The sequence below is a fragment of the Halichoeres trimaculatus genome, unplaced genomic scaffold (genome assembly GCF_033239565.1).
Source record: "Halichoeres trimaculatus isolate MK-OKI-2021-1 unplaced genomic scaffold, fHalTri1.1 fHalTri1_scaffold_1, whole genome shotgun sequence".
NCBI classification, from domain to species: domain Eukaryota; kingdom Metazoa; phylum Chordata; class Actinopteri; order Labriformes; family Labridae; genus Halichoeres; species Halichoeres trimaculatus.
The window spans coordinates 18,549,969-18,572,151 of record NW_027437179.1 but is presented as its reverse complement, the minus strand read 5'-3'; the positions used below and the strand labels follow the sequence as shown (position 1 = coordinate 18,572,151).

The 22,183-nt window shown below is 41.7% G+C and overlaps 1 protein-coding gene across 2 annotated transcripts in view; it reads left to right on the top strand.

Annotated features, from left to right (window-relative positions):
- atxn7 (ataxin 7) overlaps positions 1-22,183 on the top strand; it is a 30,920-nt gene that overhangs the window by 5,475 nt on the left and 3,262 nt on the right. For both annotated transcript variants that reach the window (XM_074668007.1, XM_074667998.1), the window contains 10 exons: positions 794-1,006; positions 1,198-1,266; positions 6,213-6,317; positions 13,582-13,879; positions 16,399-16,736; positions 16,881-16,963; positions 18,304-18,584; positions 18,672-18,861; positions 19,026-19,147; positions 20,945-22,124. In XM_074668007.1, the coding sequence (XP_074524108.1) occupies positions 802-1,006; positions 1,198-1,266; positions 6,213-6,317; positions 13,582-13,879; positions 16,399-16,736; positions 16,881-16,963; positions 18,304-18,584; positions 18,672-18,861; positions 19,026-19,147; positions 20,945-22,124 (2,871 nt within the window). In that variant the 5' untranslated portion in view covers positions 794-801. The remainder of the gene's footprint in view (positions 1-793; positions 1,007-1,197; positions 1,267-6,212; positions 6,318-13,581; positions 13,880-16,398; positions 16,737-16,880; positions 16,964-18,303; positions 18,585-18,671; positions 18,862-19,025; positions 19,148-20,944; positions 22,125-22,183) is intronic.

The window sequence follows — 22,183 nt, the reverse complement described above, 5'->3', positions numbered from 1 at the left end:
GCAGTAGTAGGAAAGAGGACAAAATATTACACACTTAATATCACACTGACTCCAAGTGTATGTGTATTTAAAAATGTATTATTGAAGTGTTATGCACATTGTTCAGAGTATGCTGTTTAATGCCTGCCTATCGTCATCAGCTCATATAGGGTTTAAGTTATGACTCACAATTTTTTTGTCGATATCACTGCAAAATTATGCACACAGAAAAATGAAGATTGGGCTGAGCTCATATGTATATGAGTTAGATTTAAAGTGCCCTGTCATTACATGGAATGTTATAAAGGAAATATTATGCACCCTAAGTCTTTCATATTCAGAATATGCTGTAATACAGTGCAGACTGTACTCAGGTATGTGTGGTGTCTTATAAGTGCATTTGTGAAGTAGCCTTTGCAAAAAAATAAAAAATAAAAAGTAACCACTCTTGGTTTTGAAACTGACGTTACCAAGCCAATGTACAAATATTATTGTCGTCACCCCCCATAAAGATGAACTAGGGAGGCACGTCAAATTTTACTATGCAAGGCTCAACACCATCACCGGACCAATTAGTCAGGCAGGCGTGTAAAAGAGATTAAACTAAAGGCTAACTAGTCAGGGCGATCTATGTCATAGGCGGTTTATGCTTTGTACTTGTTGCTTGTCAAAGTGGCCACACAGGGTGTTTTTTTCCCTTTTTTGTTGAGGGGCGGGTACGGTAAAAGAACACGCGTGTGCCCGTGTCAATCAGTGAAAAAGTCCTCCTATCCCGAGCGCGACCAACGCTGACTCTTGTGTTGTTACATTGTAGCGGAAAGAATGTCGGAAAGGGCCGAGGATGACGTCAGGGGGGAGCAGCGCCGAGCGGCCAGGCAGCAGCTGAAGCAGCAGCAGATCCAGCGGGGAGAAGGCTCCACAGCAATGGCGACTGTTGCGGAGCGGAGATCATTGCCTAGTCCAGAAATAATGCTGGGACAGCCTTGGAGCAACTGGGTCGACGCCTCCAAACTCCACGGCAATGACGGTGAGTTCCCCTGCGTCCCGAATGTGTTCGAGGAAGCGAGGTGGAGCGAGGCAGTTGCCAGTCCTGTCCTTTTTTGGCCGATTGCATGCAGTTTTTGGTGTAATATGAAGAAACGCTACTGGTAGCAACAGCACGGGCAGGCAAGCAAGTGCAACTATTTATTTGTCTGTGTCGGATCGCCTCGTTTTCAGGTGCTGAATCGGAAGAAAGTTTCAAAGACTTCGGGAAAAATCGAGAAGCCATGCGTTTGTGCAGAGAAGGTGAGTGTTATTTTTTACTGTAGGGCCAAAGGTGTTTTTGGTTCTGGAGGTTTGCACACATACACATTGATTCAAACATAACACGCTTCGGACAGCCAACTTGTAAACCTACTGTAAATCATGCACGTCCGGAATCAATTGGACTACCGGATATAACAAGTAAGAAACGTGTCTGTTATTGGTGAGGTAGCTGACCCTTACGACTCTGCATTAAATAACTTAACAGTGAACAACTTCTACTTACTTTAGTCTTGTAGTGATGCAAAATACGAATAACAGAGTTTTGCATCCACATTTCTGCTCATTCTACACAGCAAACCTTCAACCACATTTCATGTTCATATTATAAATTATAGGAAAGCAATCCAAGTTGTCAAAATGTTCTTGGGTTCTTCAGGCTTATTAGCACGTATTTGTTCAAACTTGACAAATTAGTTGCCAAATTATTAATACAAGAACCCTGAACGTAAATATGGTCCTTAGAACATTTTCTAAAATGCTTGTTTTTTTCATGGCTCGTAAAAGATACATTTGGTTGGGATCTTGTTTCCTCCTTATTCAACAAAAATACTAACAAACAGTCAGGGTCTTCATTCGCAAATATTTACCTGAATGCTAATAGAAGATTAAGATCAAATGCCACATTCAAGTTTACTTTCTTAACGTTCCAGCCCTTGTCAGCCCACCTATATGTAACATAGGTTTCTGATTTATTAAGATCTAAACATAGGAAATACAAAAGGCTGCAATCACCAGATATACAAAAATCAGTAGGACCATTACTACAAAAAATAATGGGAAAGATAAACCTGTTTATGCTGGTAAGATGGTCACTGGCCATTCAGCAATTTCCATCTAAAGCTAAAAAGGTGTAAAAACTGAGAGGATTTCATAGGTTGTACTTTTTAACCCATGGTGAGCAGATACAGTGAAAGATGACAGAATGTGGACTTTGGTGATTGAGCCCCTGATACTAGAAGTACAGACCATCTGGCTTTTGAACCACAAAGGGATATTTTAAAGCATTTGTGCCTCAAATTATTTTTGGAAACACCATGTTTAGCATTTACTTGTTTGTCCTGCCAGCAGGCCTAGATTTAGAATGAGCCTTCGTACAAAGGTAAATCACCACAACAATAAAACAGCAATTTTGTGAAATTATGAATCATCAATCATGCACATTTTCAACTTTTGCAAGCCCTAAGTCAGACCTCAGAGAAATCCAGTTGACTGCATCAGCTGCAAATTTAGATGACTGTGTAATAGTAAAACAAATGAATGAGCATCATGTTTGTTTGGATTTAATAGTGATGGAGTGATAACAGTTCGGAGCCTCCCTCATGAAATTAGGTGTCCTTATGTTGTTAATGGAGAGAACTATAGCTTCTTTCTTTGAAATAAAAGAAACAGTCAGAAGTGATATAGTCTCATAATCACAAAGAATATTTTAAACTGATTTTTCAGCACACATGATCTTGCTGCAGTAAGATTGCCATCAAAGCCACAAGAACAGTGAGGTGAATAAGTGGATGCATCCCTCTCCTTGAACTTTATTTAGGAACAAAAGTCATTCTGTCTGTCTTGTTGTTTGTATAAAATATCATTTGTGATAATGAGAAAATGTCATTCATTTGTCAAAATAAAATCCCACAGATTTTCATCTGACAATAAACACCAACACAAATTTTGCTGCCAGCAACAAAACAGTCCATGTCATGAAAATAATTGTCACATAATTTGACAGTTTACGGTGCAGATGATCCACTCACTTCACAACGCTGGGCATTGATTTATGCATGTGATTTTAGAGACGCAGGTGTTTTGTTTTGTTTTATTTTTCCTGTCCATGCTCATGAATGTCCATGTTTTTACCCTTTTAGTTCTAATGTTCTAATCCAGATATGACGTCTACCTTAAGTACCGTGGATCACACAAGTATCCATGACGCTTATTTTGTATGTGCGATTTTTCAGTTTATTTGAAACAACAGTTGAAGTGTGCATACCTTTAAGCCTCTTTGTATCAAGAAAAAACACTGTTCAGTTTTTTGGGGAATATATTCACATTTGGTATGAAATTCATTACATTATATGTAATGAGAAGATGAATGACCTAAACCATTGTCAGTGTCTGTGTCTGATTTGAGTATGATGAGATAATTCAAGTCGTAACAAGAAGACAGGCAGACAGAGCAGCCACCTCACATTCAAAGCTGTGAGCTCACATAGATCTGGCCTTAAAACATGTTTCTGTTGTGCCGCAGCATCAGTCCGTGAATGTTGTCTGTATACTAAGGTTAATCAACACATGTTACTTGTAGCAGAAGATGTGTCTTCCTAAAGTGTTATTCTGTGTCTGTGTGTGTGTTGAGTTGGGGTATTACAAGTGGATGACTACACCTCTTCATCATGACTCACAGCAGATCTTCTCCTGTGGTGTAGCTGCCTTTCTGACACACACAGCTATGATTAACACATTGAAAAGATGTACGGCATTAAATGACTGATGAAGTCACTTTTCATCTGCCACCGCTTTTGTCATAAATTTAAAGCTATAACGTCACAGATTGGGTAGCTGGGAAATGTAGTGCCAGTGTCAGCCACAGGTCAGATTCAGCCAGCGTGTGTGCTGCGCTGAGGCAGCCAGAGCAGCTACTATTCCACCTAGATCATTCATCACTGCCACGGACGAGGATGCTGAAATTAACTGGACTCTCATTCTCTTCCTCTGTCTCGTGCTCTCAGGCTCCCTTTCTCCTCCACCAGCGCAGGTCCTCTGTTCAGTCTCTCCCTCTTTGTCTTGCTAAGGCCTCGGCCTGCTCTCCCCCTCTCTGTTTTTTCTCTGTTGTGCTCTCTTCTTAGCTTTGCTCTGTTCATCTGTCCCTCCTTCCTTCTCCTCCACTCTGACTTCCTTTCCCTTTATATCCTTTTCATCTCTTCTTTGCTCAAGAAGAAAATGGAGGTTGAAATAAGGGGCAGGCACACTGGCGTTGAACCTCTTTACAAGCCAGGCCGTTTTAGCAGTACAGTTCTGCTGGTGCCAGCGCGTTGAATGCGGGGTGGCAGAGAAGATCTAGCTGGGCTGCTTTCATAGTCGAGTGACCCGTTTGGAGAATGCTCTGAGTGAACGGAGGCAGCACTTTGAGAATGAGTGTGTTTGACCTTGCTACTGCTAGTGAGGAAATATGCTTGTTCTGCCACAATAAAAAATCTGAGGGAAGCTGTGGTTTAAATGTAGGTTGTTATTGACAAAGCCCAAGTACGTCTGAGTGTCTCAAAGAAATAATTAGGTAGAAACTGACCCATAAAGTCAAAAATCAAACCTTGGAGCCAGCTTCTGTCATCTGCTTTAATGGCTTAACTTTTGCTAGTAGCAGCTAGTGAGTACTGCCCTCTACATCACATTTCCCTGCTTGCCCTTTTACGTAGTTGTCAGGCTCTTGCTCATGCACATCAGCTGTGTGCTTCCCTACTCAGGGTCTTTATAATTTACGTCTATTGAAGACGTTTGCCTTTTCTCTGTGGCAGACCTGTGAAAAATAAGTCCTTCTGCTCCACTGCTACTGAAGGAGACACTTAGCTGAGTGGCTTCAGACAATTGACATGCATTAAGTAGCATTAAGCTTGTCACTTCATCCACTGAAGAACGTCACTGACCCGCCAGGTAGCCCCTATTTTATGCAGTGGTTGCTTAATGGCCCTCATCCCTCCCAGACTTGGCCAGCGATATTTGGAGAACCCTTGACAGTCCTGGTGGAGCACACATAGGAGAAGGGCCCTGCTTCTCCCCTCTTGTATCCCGTCTTGAGCTTGTCTCATCATAACGCCCCAGGCAATCTCTTAATTAGCCTCCTTAATTAGGTGGTTCCTGGTTTTCTGCGCCAGGGTAAATTTTGATCACATTCTGGTGAGGAGCGGCACTTCCCTCAGATTAGCCTGAGAGTGGGTTGTGAGGCGGGAGGTTTGGTTAATGGTATCAGGTGGTGAGATGTGCTGGTGCAGCAGACATGTTATTTGAACAACACAGCATTCATGCTTCCTGTGCTTTTTATATGATTTGCAACTATAACCTGCATTCTCTTTGCGGTAATACAGGATGAGTCTTCTTGAGGAAGAAAAAACAACAACACACAGTTTCTATACTCCTTAGACAGAGGCACTGAAACATTACATAAAAACTCTTTAAGATATCTGAGACTCTGTGTCTTTCTCCCTTGTTGCTGTGGTCAGCTTTGCAGGGTTTTTGTGAGCTGTAGTATTCTTATTGTTATCAATGGCATCGTGTTTCTGAGCAGTTTAATGTTAAAGTCACTTGTAAATTACTCACTGAGCAGATGCACTAGAGGCTAAACTTGCAGCGAACATGTGGTGTACTGATGCGTAAGTCTAAATGAAACATTAAGCTTCATTTCAAATAGTAACAGTAACAGAGAGTTGATGCAGGCACGCAGTCCAAGTATGCTTTTTGAGAGGGGTCTCAGAGATGCCAGTCTCTTTTTGAATATTTCTTTTACAGACTGTTAATATTTTTTGCATCAAGGGAACAAAAGAGATGCATAAGGAGAATGGAGGGAGGATCACACCCAATATTTTGCTTCCAAGCGAGAGTTTCTCATTTAAAGTCAACTTTCCAGATGTACATTGTTTAAATGCTGTGCTTGTTTAGGTCCTCGTAGACAGTATTTCTTTGACAGCAGGTAACCTTTGGCTCTGTCTTTCCCCTGTTTCTTACCATCAAATACTTTTCCCTTGTAAATGGCAATTCAGGCATGGTGATGATCTGTTTATGTCCCACTCTTGGTCAGTCAGGTTCTCCTGTGCACAATTTTTGTTATTTATATGAATGTTGTTTTATTCCAATGCAATGATTGAAAGGATAAAAGCAGCTCTATTTTGTGCCTCTCCCTGACTTGTCCCCTTTGTTGCTGGTTCTTCCCCTTTGTACAGACATGCCCATATTTGGCCAGTGTCCCGCACAGGACGACTTCTACCTGGTGATGTGCAGCCACTGCAGCCAGGTGGTCAAACCCCAAGCCTTCCAAGCACACTATGGTAAGTGTCAAACATGTAAAAGCTTACACATAGAAATGCATTTGTATGTACGAAGTATACATACACTCTGCAAAATGAGATGCTTGATTTTGTGTGTTTTTGTTTCAGTAAAAATTGGATGTACATTTTAGGTAGAGTTTTTTGGTTTTTTTTCAACATAAAACCATTGCTGTTTTCTTGTATACGTTACAAGCCCTACGCTGGAATGACGCATCACAGCTCTGTCAGAAACAAGATTGTTGCGTATCTGCTGTAACCTGCAGCAGCCGGACTGCAGTGAAGTGGATCTAGTGTGAGTCGACGCATTGATTTAATCGTAAACTTATCTGATCTAGTGCCGTAACAGAGTGAAGCTAGACCGGACTCACATTTGGTGTATTTTGGCCGCGACATATTTAGCTGAAGGTTGCCAGTTAGCATGATCACTCCTAATTCTTAGGGATGCACGATATTGGATTTTTGCTGATATCCGATATGCCGATATATCGAAACCCCTTTTGGCCGATACCGATAATCACAAGTTTGTTTGTTTTTTTCACTGTAAAGAAAGCTAAGTCTACCCTGTACTGGAATTTATATGTTACTCTTATTGTGACGGTCTTATTTGTTTAAGAAACACACATAAAACAAGACAAAAAACATTTGATTTTACCATAAATAAGAAATGTATTATTTTTTCAGAACAATAATACAGAAAAATAATTTCTTTAGATCACATGAACTTTAAATGTACAATGCATTTTTTGACATAAACAAGTCGCATTTGATTATTTTAGAGCTACTGTAACAACCTGGTGACAGACACAGAGCTCTGCAGTGCAAATAAATGAAGTGCTACATTTTATTTAAGGAGCTTATTTTTCAGATGGAAAATAATAATAATCCTAACTGAATAGCACCTTATCGGCTGTGCTTATCGGCAGAAATTTCCATATCTGTCGATACCAATAAACGTGTTTTTAAGCTTTTATCAGTCGATACCGATATTGTGCCGATAATATTGTGCATCCCTACTAATTCTTAAACACCGGTTTCTTTGTGACAGTTGTAATCCCGTCAGAATCCAGCAGAACTTTAGTCCACAGTGTGGTATCATTTCTGACCACGCGTTTTTATGCTGCTTACAGGTTTAATTTAGAGTTTAAAGAACCTTAACTCATATGAATGAATGGAGCTGAACGCTGCTTCCATGCGCGTCTTTTAAAATGATGTAGGGTGTCCTGAGGTCTTGGGAGCCATGCTTGAACTAGTTATTGTTGAATTTCTACAACAAGTGTCTTTAGCTGGCTTGTCATACGTGTGTCCATGCAGTTGGGCGTCAATCAGGAGTGCACACTGGTCACAAGCAGTCCAGCTGTAGAAAACACCTACTCAGAAGGCATTGATGTTGCTGTGTGCAGCGATACTGACGTGTCAGGTCTTCCAGTCTGGGGAGTTTCTCTGCATTGACTCTCAACCAGTCATTTGTCTTTGTAAGCAAAGATAGATCTAATATTCCAAAAGTTCCCACCCTCTGTGTCCTTATCCATGCTGTTAGTAGCTGGAGCTACTGAGGGTTGCTCCCCTAAAAAGAAGAGCCATTGCGGGGTAGTTGTACACAGCTGAGCGTCTCGGCTTGGAGCGAAGCCTTCAGCTAGTGGATTGGCAAAGATGCATGCTTTAAACCTAACCCTGATAGCTGACATCAGTTAACATTCCTCGAGTACAGCCTTCAAAAAACACAGTGATGGTGAATGTTATAGATGGACTGGATCAGCTGAGATGGAAATAACATGCACATGTAGAAACCATACACCACTTCAAGGCTGTTGGTTGTATTTCACACATTTACACAAACGGTGGTATTTATTCTCCCACTACTCACTCTACTCCCCCTACACTTCTTCTCCTTGAAATGAAAACCTGAGATTGGATACCACATACTGAGATTAACTTATTTATTTAGTAACCCACTGTCGCAGTTGTCTCTTTTTCCTTGTTAGTGTTTAATGTGTCTCTCTCAATTTTCCCCATAATCTACCTTTTTTTAATCCCACACACTGATCATTTCAGATCAGATATTTAGCGTTTCTCATCTTTTTAGGGTGTGTGTGTAAGCATATTTAGTGGATGAATTTCAGGTTCACAGTTAATAACGCTGGATCTTTGATTGGAGTGAACACGGAAAAACTGAATCTGTGAATTCTGTGATGGTATCACTGTGAATCTTGTTAAACTTGACAGCGTTCACAGTGAGTTCACTAACGCCCACAGTTGCTGAGAGAAATAAACTGTCTACACACTCCCAAACTCATTTCCTGGAAATGATAAGGTAGACTGCATACTGAAGTGACACCTACCATGCCCTGTCATGTAGGCCCTGTGTGATCAAAGTGGGCTTTTATATCAGTCTTTGGAATTCAAGTCAAATTAACAGCAGTTTTGTACAGTTCCACAATCCAAACACAGATAAGATAACCTTTTATTGTGTTTTTAAGCTAAGTTCTTTTCTGCTCAAATGTGTTTTGTCTTTTAGTCTAAGTGGTGCTTTCTCTGAACAAGTTCACAGGCAGTTACAGTTTTTAAGGTCAGCCACAAGAGGGAGATAGAACAGTGCATGGTTCCTGGAGGAACTGTCCTTTCTACTGACAATAACACTCACAGAAAAGGACTCCTTCCACACTGTTAAACAATAAGACTGAAACAAGCTTGTCTAGACCAGACAGACTGTTCCAAACTGCAGTTTTCTAACCTGTCTGGGGATTTCATGGAGAGGAAGACAATCATTGAAGGGCATCTTGAATTCTGAAGTAAAACAGCACTGACAGCTCCCCAGCAGGTGGCCATGGTACATCATTTTCTGGGTAGTGTTGTAATGCACAGGGTCTCTGGTCGTAATCAGTTTATTCCCAATAACTTGTGATGAATAAAGTAGTCCATATCTATCAATATTTTTAGCCCTGATGCAGCTTTTGGGATTCCTAGTAGCTTACAGTCACAGCTGTGATATGTTTGATCAGCTCATCAATAGTCAGTGTTTTAACTGCTGCCTCAAAATTTCTGTAAAAGAAATTTAAATTCCTGAATGGGGTCTTTTTCATAATTTCCTAATTAGACAGCTATCTGCTCAACACTTTGTCAGAGCCAAGTGAAGGTAATTAAATGTCCAATGAAATCTGACTCAACAGCCTCACCCTCCCAAATGCAAATCCTCTATTATATCTTATACTCTATCCCACAGAAATTACAGGGTCTCCCACAGAGCGATGCTGAACCTGGGGCAATAGGTGACCATCCCCCAGCCAATATTTAAATACATTATCTCTTTCTATCATATGGCATGTCATCTGTCTCTGTTGTATTATTAAAAGTATCTGTATTAAAAGCAATGTGAGGACTATCTATGTGGCATTGATTGCAGTGGCACCTTTACCTGGAATCTTAAGTGTTTTCCAGGATAAAGACTCAGTTTTCCATGAGCGCCATCACCCACTATCATGAGGACCTGATCCCCGCTTAGGCGTTTTGGTTTAGAAAGTAAATGAATCAAGACCAGATCTAGTTTTTAACGCTACTTTTATTTGTTTAATGCAGCTTTTCACATCTACCAACTCCAACCTCACCAAGCAGAGCCAACATAACCTGGTTCTTCATTTTATTGATAGACTCTCAAGTGTGAACAGACCATTGCAAAATAACTGCTGCATGTGTGTGCACATTATTACAAACGGTTTAAGCCGTGTTTTGGCCCATGTTCTGTCACCGTCTTGTTTAGCTTTCTTCTGCTATTTTGTCCTTTTCCTTTTTGACAGTCCAGCTCTAGTGTCCACCACTACTACAAAATTCATCCAAGAAATCTTTTTTAGCAGAGAAAAACACAGATCTCTCTTCTTGCTGCTCAACTTTTGGTCTAAATGGATTCATGGACCAAGGAAGTCTGACACAACTATGAACATGCAAATATATTTGTTTTTATTTCTTTTTTTTGTATTTGCTAACCTTATTATTTTCTTTTCTTTAGTTTTTTTTTTTAGTTTTTTTCTTGTTCTGTCAAACCCACACATGTACAAACTGGACTTGCAAACATTCCTCTTTCTGTACATCTCTCCTACCATTTGTGTTTTCAGTGTCTGATCTTTTGGCAATATTTACCAGCAGGATTTTATGAAGATGCAAAAATAAAACAATATAAGTTTTGAAATATTTCCCTCAATAGTCTGTCAGCACAACAGGTGATCTGCCTGTGCAAAAGCCTGGTTGATATGACTACAAAAATAGCCCAAAATGACAGTGACGGGAACCAGCTGAACACAGATTAATACAAAACACAAGAGGTTTAACTTCAGTCAGTGCAATATCTCAGAGGGACATGCTGTTGGGCAACTCTCTGTCTCTGTCTTTTCATCCCTCAATCTGATCACAGGTGCTACAGGCAGTCAGACATAAGGGACAGTAAGTTACAAGAGATAGTAGGATCCTCTTGTCCCTGTGGATGGAGATCTTGTATGTTTAAAATTGAAAAGTAAGAACCATCAAAATTTTACTGAACATGCTCTTTAACAGTCTTTGTATGAGAAACACTGAAGTGACAGATTCTTTAAAGTTTGAAATTTAAATTTTGATTTTTTTTTGATCGTTTTAACACTCAAGTCCTGGTAAAACTTCAGACATCTTTACCAGAAGAATCCTTGTAGCATTGACTCAGGGAAAAGAAGATGTTCTCAATATTAATTTATCATGCTTCTTTGAGTCTATCACTTGCCTGTTAAGTGTTAGTGCTTTTTGACTGTGGATGGACCCAGCAGGGATGACTAATCACTGCTGAATGGTAGGCTGCTTTACGGTTGTGGCCAAAAGTTTTAAGAATGGCACAATTTTGGGTTTCGCTGTGTTTGATGCCTCAGTTTTTATAGTGAAAATTTAGATTGAAGAGGATCAGATGACTTAAAATTAACTGCAAAGTTATTCCCTGCCATGAAAATTGACCATTTTGAAATCAAAATTTGTACCATTCTGAAAAGTTTTAGCCGCAAATGCTCAGCTTGTTTGAATAAAGCTTCTCGACCTTAAGCATGAAAACGAATTACTGTGCAATCGTTATTTATTTGTCTGAACCAGGTTATTATTTTACAAATGCTGCATCAGGGATGGGTACCTTTCACATTCGAAATGATACGGTACCAATGCCCGATACCTGGCAATTGGTACCGGTACTCAACGGTACCACTTTTCTGTCCTTTTTTGTGTTTATGTGGTAAAAAATATTAATTTGTTTAATAATAAAATATTACTTTTTTTCAATATAACATTTTTATTCTTCAATACATAGCCTTGCAATGCTATGTTCTTGTCCAGCTTGGAAAATAACCTACTCTTCCACTCCCTCACAGTCACAAAGATGCATTTAGGTACCTAAACATGGTACCTTTTGGTTTTACTTCAATCGGTACCCGGTACTTTTGACTGAATTTGGCCGGTACCCATAAAAGTACGTAATTCGGTACCCATCCCTATGCTGCATGGTGGCCAGGTCTTGATTAGGATTAAACATGTTGCTTGTAGAAAAGGTAGTAAGGCTGTCTTACGTGATAGTACTTCCCTCTCATCCTCACACCCAGGGATTCCCCTTAGCACAGAGCCAACTGTGACTGTGAAACAGGATATTGAGGCTCCTCCTGTTCCTTGTGTTTTATTCCTCCCCCCAATATTTTTCTTCACTTCTCTTTTATTAGTCTTCTACTGCTGCCGGTGTTGGCTTTCTCCTCTCAGTGTTAGCGCTGTTGGTGTCACGCCGGGGTTTCCTGGTGTGAGTTTGTGTGCAAAGTGTGCTGTCGACTGTGACTGGGACAGAACAAGACTGCAGGGAAAAAAAGGGAGGGAGGGATGGAGGAAGTGACGGGAAGAAAAGGTATCAAAGATGAAGCAGGGAAGATATCTGGAGTGTGCCATGAATGGGTGTGCAGTGAGGCCCTTGGGGAAAAAGAGAGAGCCTTTTCTGAAAGATTTCCTTGAAAAAGGGGAACTGGAAGAATGTAGTTTGGAGGTGTGTGTTCGGGGCTGAAACGGACCGAGTGTGACTGCTCTGTGTGTGTTTGTGTGTGTGTGTGTGTGTGTGTGTGTGTGTGTGTGTGTGTGTGTGTGTGTGTGTGTTAATATCCCCTCCACTGTTTCTGCAGCAACAAGCTTGTTTGCAGATCACCTGCTGAGACTGAGCTTTGGCCTTCAGCCCAGTTGTTCAGCTACACCGTGCAGTTAGCCCAGTTAAAGGTTAGCATACCGAGCTCACACCTCTTCACAGTAGCTACCAGCCAACTCACAGTCCTTCTATCTGAATCGAGAACCTGTTACTTCTCCTGATGTATGTAAGCTGGTAACGTTTTTGCTCAGTTGCCAAAATGATGACAACAAGAGGGTTAAGCCAACCTTTAGTGGAGTTATCCTATCAGCAGACACCTCTCTCTCACACTCCTCTTATGGTCATAGTCTTTGTGACCTCCCAGTGACCCTGTAGGTCCAGTATATCTAAGAAGCTACTGCCTTGCCAAGTTTTGAGGCTTTGGTACAGGTCACAGCAGACTGTACGTTTCTGAAAAACAAACTGCCTGGATTTAGATTGCCTTGTTGGTTTCTGCTGAGGAAAGATTAACTTTAACTCAATGAAATGCATCATTGCAATGATGACATGAGTCTATGTTCTAAGAAAGTTGAAGATATAACAATGAGATTACAAGTGTGATATGTCTGTATCTAAAAGGACAGTAATGGGGGTTTCTTTGACAGCCTGAAAACTTCTCTGAACACTGTGGGTTCACTGGAAGATCAATGTCTGATGTTTTGAAAGCACAGGTTGCTGTTTTTGAATGTTCAGTTTTGGATGCATGCACTGGATGATGAGTATTTTTTTTTCCTTTCTCCTATTTTTGTCTTTCCATCCACAGCTCAGTATCAGCCTAACCTTTACTGCTGTCATACTGTCTTTTATCAGTTTGCTCAGTAGCTGTTCTAAGAAGCTCAGGCAGGAAATGAAGCTCTTGACCTGTTGGCTGGATCTATTTCAGGCTGAGCTGGCATGAATCACAAAATATGCTTGTTTGTTGTTGAGGAAACCTGCTCAAGGAATATTTTTGCCTTCTCTCTGGCTCATCATCTAACACTTGCCACATTTTCCCAGATAAACCTGTCTGTTTCATGTGTTTGTTCAAAGCAACGTTACACTTGATTCAGATAATCTAATTGAGTAACTTCTCATGTTTTAATGACAGCTTGGTTTACAATGTCACCCCAGAGAGAAGACACAGTTCTGCCAGCAAACCAGCCTCCACCTCGCCCTTCCCCGTGTCGGGCAGGAACAGGAGCAGCGGGAGCGGACTTGGGCCAGGGTTGGGCCCGGGGTCTGTAGTGACGAGTGGGAGCATCCTCAGCCGACCCTCCACTACTGGATCCACCTTATGCTCCTCTACAACGTCGTCTTCGTGTTCCTCCTCGAATCCCAAACTCCTAAAACCAGCCAAAGAGAAGCTGCCAAGCATTCAGCGAAGACCTCCTTCCTTTCCACCCTTCAGGATGCTCCAGCCAGACAAGATGTAAGTATAATCAAACAGTGCCGGAAGCAGCATGTGTTGCTTGGTTTGTGAAATACAGTCACCTTCCCTTTTTAATCAAAACAGCATTTTGAATGCTGAGCTGTGACAGCGAAATAAATGTTAATGCCAGCCGCTGTTCACTTTGCTGGAATGAACTGGGGATGCTTTGAGGAGACTGATATCCGAGTCATTAAAGCTGAAACTTAAGTTTCATTCTGACATCATTCACTCTGCAAGTGAATGATGTCGTGCCTCATGTTGGTTTTACTTATTTACCCTAATCAAGTGGCCACTTTCATGTAAATGTTACAACCTTGTCTTAAGCATTTGTGGCATTATTACAGGGTTTTTGGAAAGCAACAATAAAACAGGAATCTTAGCTCTTCATCTTTAAAAAAAACTCTTTAGGTTACACACAGGCCAGAAACCCTGGGTCAGTTTTGACCTTTTATCTTTTCAGTGAGAGTTTTCAGTCATTTTGACATTCCCAGATGTAATACTTCTTTAAAGCTTGTTTATTTTAAAGTGAACATGGCCACAATATGAGTTTAACTGACATCCAACAGACAGTTCTTTCAACTAGACACAAGAGAGGGTTACAGAAATGTTTGGTCCTTTCAGTTCAAAATAATCTTTCTCATGTTACTAAATACCCTTGGCTGGATTTCCCTGTGCTGTCTGGAGAGAACAAAAAGCAACAGACAGACTTATTTTTATTCAGGTATTTGATATTTCTCTGAGCCTTTTTGAATGATCATCATGAAAAGAGAATTTTGCACCAGAGATTTAATATTTCTAAAAATCACACTTGATCCGTCTCAAGTGGCTAAAACATCCTGTAGTCTGTCTTTGTATATAAGTTTAGAAAGGTTAAAATATAATATGCTCTAAGTTTTTAAATCAACTCATGTCAACTCACAGTCTCCTTTCGTGGATAGAACCTGTGCATATGATCCAAAGATTATTCACTAAACTCAACTGATCTCAACTTTCTGGGGTTGTGACGACATTTTTTGGCCACTTTTATTTAAGTAAAGCATTTTATTTTTACATCTGCGTAAAAACTTCACTGTGCCTGCACAATTTTTCGTGACTTCTTGTCTTGTCAAAATTTTTGCTATCAGACATATTCATATTTCCTCCAGCACTTTGTTTCCTAATTCTCAGTGCACTTTAGCCCCCCCAACTGTTTCACCTACCGTATCTTGTTTATTAGACGTTTTTTAGAAACTGGTACAGAAATTGCACTGCCAGTTGGGGTTTATGCAAAATATTGCAAATTAACACAGTCATTCCAACACACAAGTAGGTTGTGCACACAACAGAGTAGATGGCGAGTGAATGTCAGGAGCAAAAACTCAACACAGATGTATGAACCAGGTCCCCAGAGTGAAAAAATGGATGACATATTGATAGTGCTGAAATCTGGTCATATTTAAGAGTGTAACAGCTGATTCCCGTCAAAGTTTTCACTACAAGATCTTGATTTTCGTGTCAGTTTTTCTTCTGATGGCACCAGATAAAAGTTGCTTGCGGTTTGAGGTTTTTTCTCAACACACATCTTAATCTTGATCCAACAGCCTTCTGTACTGTGTTATATTAAATTGCCAATATCACACAAACACTGTTTTAACATCCCAAAATTGAAGGCTTGATCCTGAAACAAAGCTTAATTTTGTTGTTTTACTTGTGACTTACACAACAGGTGCCTGCAAGTTTAGCCAGCACAAAGACAGGAACACACATCCTTCATGCAAAAAAATTGGCTCACTCATGTGTGATTGATTTATTTTGTGTTGTTTCTGTTCTACACCAGTTCACATAGATAGAGTTATTGAAATGACATACCTTTTAATCATAGGCTATATTTATATTCAGTCAATATTTGGGTTAAGGTCAATATTCCGTTTTTTGGAAACATTCAGAATAACCCTTTTAGAACAGCCCATTACAGGGTTATTCCTGTTTACATGGTACTCCGATCAAAACAGTGACGCACTGACAACATCTCTGCTCACGGAGAACGTCATGATGCAATGTGCATTTCTGATTTGTCTTTCCGTATCCATAGCAACAGCAGTAACAACAACAGCAGCACAGCGAACTTCCAGTTTCCAAAAGACCCAGATTCTTTGCAAACAGAACATGTGCAGAACACAAATTAATATTCCTTTGGATGTGGATATCCCAATAGGCGTATACATGCCTAAGTATTGGGGTTAGAAAAGAAGTAACCTAGAGGTGATTTTCAGATTTTTAAAAACTAGAATATGAGCATGTTCCGGTTTTTAAAAAGGGTAGTTGGTGCTTACATGGCCATGCCCAGTCGGGTTATTGCTGTTTGTTTCTTTTTCTCAGTATTTGATATTGATGGATCATATTAGATGTTTATTTTGTCCTCCCAGCCCCATCCATTCGTGCACATCTGTCTCTTACCATGCATTTCTCACTGGCTCCGTGTTTCTAACTCTCAGCTTCCTCCTTGCTGCCCTCTTCATCTCTGTAACCTTCTCTTCCAGCCTCACCCCGGCTGTCAAGGTGGAGAAGATGCATCTGAGGGTGGACTCGTCAGCTAAGCTGGTGCAGGCCCCATCTGCCCCCGCCACCACCTCATCATCCTCTACATCCTCCTCTAGCACCACTGTGAGCTCCAACACTACCACCATCACCTCCTCCTCCTCTTCCTCATCATCAGCCCTTAAACCAGGCCTTAACTGTCCCTCCATACCAAAGCCACCATTACTGGCCCCAGGTCAGATTCCAAACGGCAAGGGCCACCTCTCAGTCCTCTCCGACAAGAAGCAGGACGGCAGCAGCAGTGCCAGTAGCAGACGCCACATAAACAAGAAAGTCACAGGTACACAATATCTGCACTATGTTGCATTAATAAACTTTACAAAGTATTATACTTTTTGACACAAACTACTTGAATCATACCATAAATCAAAGGATGGGACCTAAGTAACAGGTTTTTCTCTCATACTTCTCTTTTTACCTTCAGAGCGCGAGTTCAATCCAGATATCCACTGTGGCGTTGTGGATATTACAGCCCGGAAACCATGCACAAGATCACTAACATGCAAGGTAACTAAACTCTTTTTCATGTTTTAATGAACTGTTCATCATTTGATGGGAAACAGCAGGTGAAGTTCCACTGTTCTCCCAAAAAGATAACTGAAAGACCATTGTAATACTAATGAAAATGTTTTTGGACCCTTTATCACATTACAAGATAAGAACCGGGATTTTTATACAATGTGTTGAAACACAGTTGACTTAAGGCTAAGCCACGCCCCCTCCACTCCCTGGGTCAAACAATAAACATTCAGTGACAGGTGCCATGGCAGGTGTCACAGTGGGAGACATTTTGCAGCAAGCCATTAATGTTTTTTGGAGAAAGAAAGATCACATATCTTCTAGAAGTCACCATAAGGGTCTAAACTAATCATTGGAAGGATATTTTAATCACTTTAATGATGAAAAGGTTGATAAAAAAGCTTCAGTTGCAAGACAAAATCCCAGTGCCAGTCCCCAGTGTAAACATGATAAACCAAATTTCATTTCCATCACCATCTTGTCGCCCAGCCTCTCAGTATACCTTTGCTGGAGTTGCATGTACCCCATAATTTAACCATGTTTAAACTAAAGGTCACCAAGAGAGTAAGCAAGTTTATATTGCAAAAAAAATTGGCTTTAATGCTCACCCATCACAATGCATCTTGGCATACATAACAAACACAACAAATGTGTAATATTTTTTTTCTCACACATAATTTTCAATACGCTGCAAACCATTGTGCCATCAAGAGCTAATGAAAAAAGCTGTTTATCTTTAATTACCTGTTATTAAGCTCCTGAATCATGCTTGTATTTTGCAATGTGTACATAAGGGAAACTATGTTCTGTCTTTATTCATATTAGGGAATGTGAGATTAATGTGCAGTGTATGTCAGAGCTATTCGTCTTGCAACTGATTGAGTCTTTAGACTACTGTGCATAAACTGTGAAGTTTATTAGTGAAAAGACAACACAGCTGTTATACCTTTGGCCACTTTGACACTTTGGAAAATAGTTTGAGTAGGTTTAATTGTGGCCTCTCAACTTAAGCTCCATTTCACTTCACAAACCCACAGATGAACTGTTAATGTATGCTGGAAGACTTCTTTGACAAGTCACATTACAAGTCCCTTGAAGTTGGGTGATACTCCTGAGGCAGGATGCTAGCCAAGAGGCTCAGAGGTTAAAGTAAATGTTATTTAGATAGTTTGGTGTTGTAATTACAAATACAGACCAAATCATCTAACTTTCAGAATTTTATTCACATTAAAAAATGTAAAAGGGGACTCCTCTGGATTGTAAACGCTCAAATGAGGCGTCCTGCCTAATTATAATTTTGACCTTCGGCTTTTCCTATCTTCCACCAGACACATTCCCTAAGCCAGCGGAGGGCCGTGCCAGGGCGGAGGAAGCGCTTTGACACACTGCTGGCAGAGCACAAAAACAGAACAAGGGAGCGGGAGAGGGAGAGAGACCTCCACCAACCCCATTCCCAGCAAAACCCCTCTCTCAGGGACCCACACCCCGCCTCCCACCTTGCCGCTGCTCATGACGCCCACCAGGTTGCTCATGGCAATGGCCCTGCCCCAGACACCACTAAGCCTTTGCCACCAAGCAAACCCAAATTTCACAGCCCTGGTCTTCCACGGTATGTTCTACTCCACATGTTTCATTTTGTTTTTGTAACATCCTTCTCTTAAATAGTTTTTAACAAAAACTTGGCCTTCTCTTGCAGACTAAACAGCAGTCACGGAGGAGGTACCCCTGGAGATCCTGCTGTAGTCCATGAGTCACCACACCACCCCCAAAGTACCCCTGACGGGTTTTCTCGTCCCTCCAGTGATGAAGGAGAAAATGAAGAACGGGAGGACAACACTGACAAACTGGACTGTCACTATTCAGGTTATCACCCTCGGCCGGCAGCTGTAAGTGAACCTCATGTGCACTGTTCTCTTATTAGCTATACATTTTTCAAACTGAGTAGAAAATTATCTTTTTCTTCAGGCATCACCCTGTCAGAAATTGAAACTCTATGTCCCATATCAGATTAACTTCAAGTGTGTAATAAGTATCTTGTTTTTTTTTCCAGTATTGTACGTTTGGAAGTCGACTGTTTGGGAGAGGCTGCTACTCCTTTGACCGTCGGTGGGACAGAGTGAGATGCACCCTAACCACAATGATGGACAAGCATGTCAACTCTCAGATGTGGAAGTAAGTTTTTCTACTTCACATGACATATAAAAGCCAGGAATTGTAAAGTTGCATCTCATTAAATTATTGCATCATGGGCTTTTTTTGTAATTTCATCTAAAAAGATTATTTCATACAGGGGTTGAGTGAACTCCTCTTTATTGGTAGGTCAGGGTTTTGATGTAGGTCTCACTGTAAACGTGCCAAAGTGTCCTTGGGCAAGACGCTCAACTCTCCCAAAATTGACCCTGGTGCTAGGCCATCAACGCATGAATGGGACTAGATGGGGACTACTATGTCATACACTCATTAATCCTATCTGTTCATGAAAGAAGTGTTACTGGCTGACTGAGATGTCTAATGTACAAGCACTTTATCATTATCGTTAAACATATTTTCCTTTATTTGTGTGCTTTTAAAGGGGCTGTGAGGAGTTTGAAAGTGATCTTGAAAAAGTCTCCCTCCTAGATATATGCCTGATCATAATCCACACTTTAAAATGAGATAATCAGTTCCAGTATTGTTGGCTACAGGTTATTTTGGGTGCTACTTCTTAGCTTCCAGTTTGGGTCAACCAGGACCGGATTGATGTACATCAAGGTCTCTATGACAACACCACGCTGGCTGACAAATTTTAGTAGTGAGAAGAGCGTCTATCAATAAAATGAAGAGTGAGGTTACATTAGCTCTCCTTGGTAGATGACTGGCAGGACACAGCTAACCAGGATTTACTGACGAAACACATTGCAGGCATGTCTTCGAGCACTGGACTGGCAGCTGTGCTGAATATAAACGGCTACTAAACTACTTACAAATTGAACGTGTTTACTTGTTGTCACATTAGCCTACAGACACCCGGAGTACCAAGCTAACATATAGCCGGCTGCTACAACGTTTGCTTGATGTCATGTAGCGCTACGTAACCGTACTGATAAGTACCTTGCCTCCGGACGTTGTATCCCGTAAAAAGTTGTCTTAAAGAAAATTTATTTTAATCTGATCTCCATTTCATACCAAAACAAACACAAACCTTGCTAAAAGTAACTCACGACAGTCTGCAGAGACTCCGGGCCACAAGGTGGCAAGCAATTAATACAGATCCTCCTCATAGCATTGTTAATCTAAATCATATAACTTGTTACAGTAGTACCATGTTCAGCAAACCACACGTTTTGGCACTATGGGTAGGTGGTCAGTTCCTCTGATGTTCACTGTGGCTCAGGAGTTGCTTGCTATTCTGAATGCAGCAGTAAAAGAACCTGGCCAAAAAAGATCTGTGCTGGGTGTTCCTTGTTCCTCTGAGACCAGCCTCGGTCTTCTCCATTTGAAGTCTTTCCAGGGTCTTTTCAACTATCTGTTAATGGGCTTGAGTACAGCACTGTGCGTACAGCCAGCCCTACAGCAACACCCACCTGTGGCTTACCCTTACTCTCATTCTTGTGAAAGTTTTCAGTTATCATCAACTGGACATCAGTCAAGTCAGCAGTCTCTCATAGCGCTCGGCACTCATAATTGCAGTTGTTTCTAAGTAGACTAAGAGAAAGAATATAATATTATTTTACTCTCTGAAGAATCCTTATATTTCAAGATATTTGATTTAATTAATTTCTCCAAAAGTAGAACAAAGCTTAAAGAATATCAGTTTACATGAAATGAGTTCAGAAAGTACTCAACATTCCTTTTATATCTCACAGGAAATATTCTTTTTTTCAATGTTTTAATGTCTTGAGCTGCATCTGTTCTTCCCTGTGTTTTTCTGTCAGAATTCTCAACAACTTTAACATAATTATTTATTAATGGTGTTAAACCTCATTGCAGGAAAATCCCCTTGGCCTTGGAGAACTCCTCCTCTGTTGCACCTACGCATAGGACAAGCACAAATTCCCACAGTAGCACTCCCTCTTCAGGCTTCCTGGCTCCCCCTGCCACCCTGCCCCAGACTCCTTATAGCCAATCCTACGAGGGCAAATCTATGCTCTCCTATGGGACCACTTTGAATGCCCGCAGCTCCCCTCAGGGCGGGGCTGAGCACCCGGCCTACGGCATTACGCAGGCCCGACAAGTGTCTTCGTCGCCGCAGATGCCTTCAGCCCACTCGTCCTCTTCCTCCTCTTCCTCAGCTCCTTCCCTAGCCTCAGGCCGGGCGCTCAAGTCCCGCTCCTCCAGCAGCAGCACTACCAAGTCGTCATCGTCCTTCAGGCCCAAAGAGGTCTCCTCTAGCTCCTCCACCCATGTCATCTCAAACTCCACAGGTGGGGGCAGCAGCGGAGCCAACAGTAACAGTAGCAGCACTAGCTTCAGCTCTGGGAAGAAAAGAAAGAACAGCTCTATTCTGTCTTCATCCCACGGCCCTCCTGAATCCTCCTCTTCTAATGCCAACTACTCTTCCTCCTCCTCCTCTTTCAAGAAGAACTGTGCAAATGTTGGAAGCTCAGGGAGCACCTACCATCATGGCTCATTAGGCCCTGCATCCTCATCATTATCCTCCTCCCACAGTGGAGTTCACAGTGTGGGACTGAACTGTGGTCCCACTGTGCGGACCAACTCACTCAGCCTCAAAGCCGAGCCTTCTGGAGGATCAGCAGGCAGCTCCTCGGGGCCACCAGCGAGGGGTCCTCCCTCAGGCAGCCCTGCAGAGTCCATCAAACGTATGAGTGTGGTGATGAACAGCAGCGACTCCACCCTTTCTCTGGGGCCCTTCGTGCACCATCAGTCCTCATCAGACCACCACACCAGCTTCAGCCACCACCCCTCAGACGGCCGCCTGGAAGGAAAGAAGCGCAAAAGCTCTCCTGCCTCCAGCGGCATCAATAGCGGGGTTGGAGGAGGAGGACTTGGAGGAGGTGGTGGTGGAGGAGGGGGGCCAGGGGTGGGACCAGGACCAGGACCAGGTAGACCCAAAGTGGCTAAGTCACCTGCCATTAATAACGTCCATGGGAAGCATGGACGGAGCATTCCTGGGACGCCGGGGCTGCCCAACAACTCCCATTTACATCAGGTGGGTTTACACCTCCAGCACGCATTTCAGTCCTGTGAAACGTAAAGAAATTACAAACC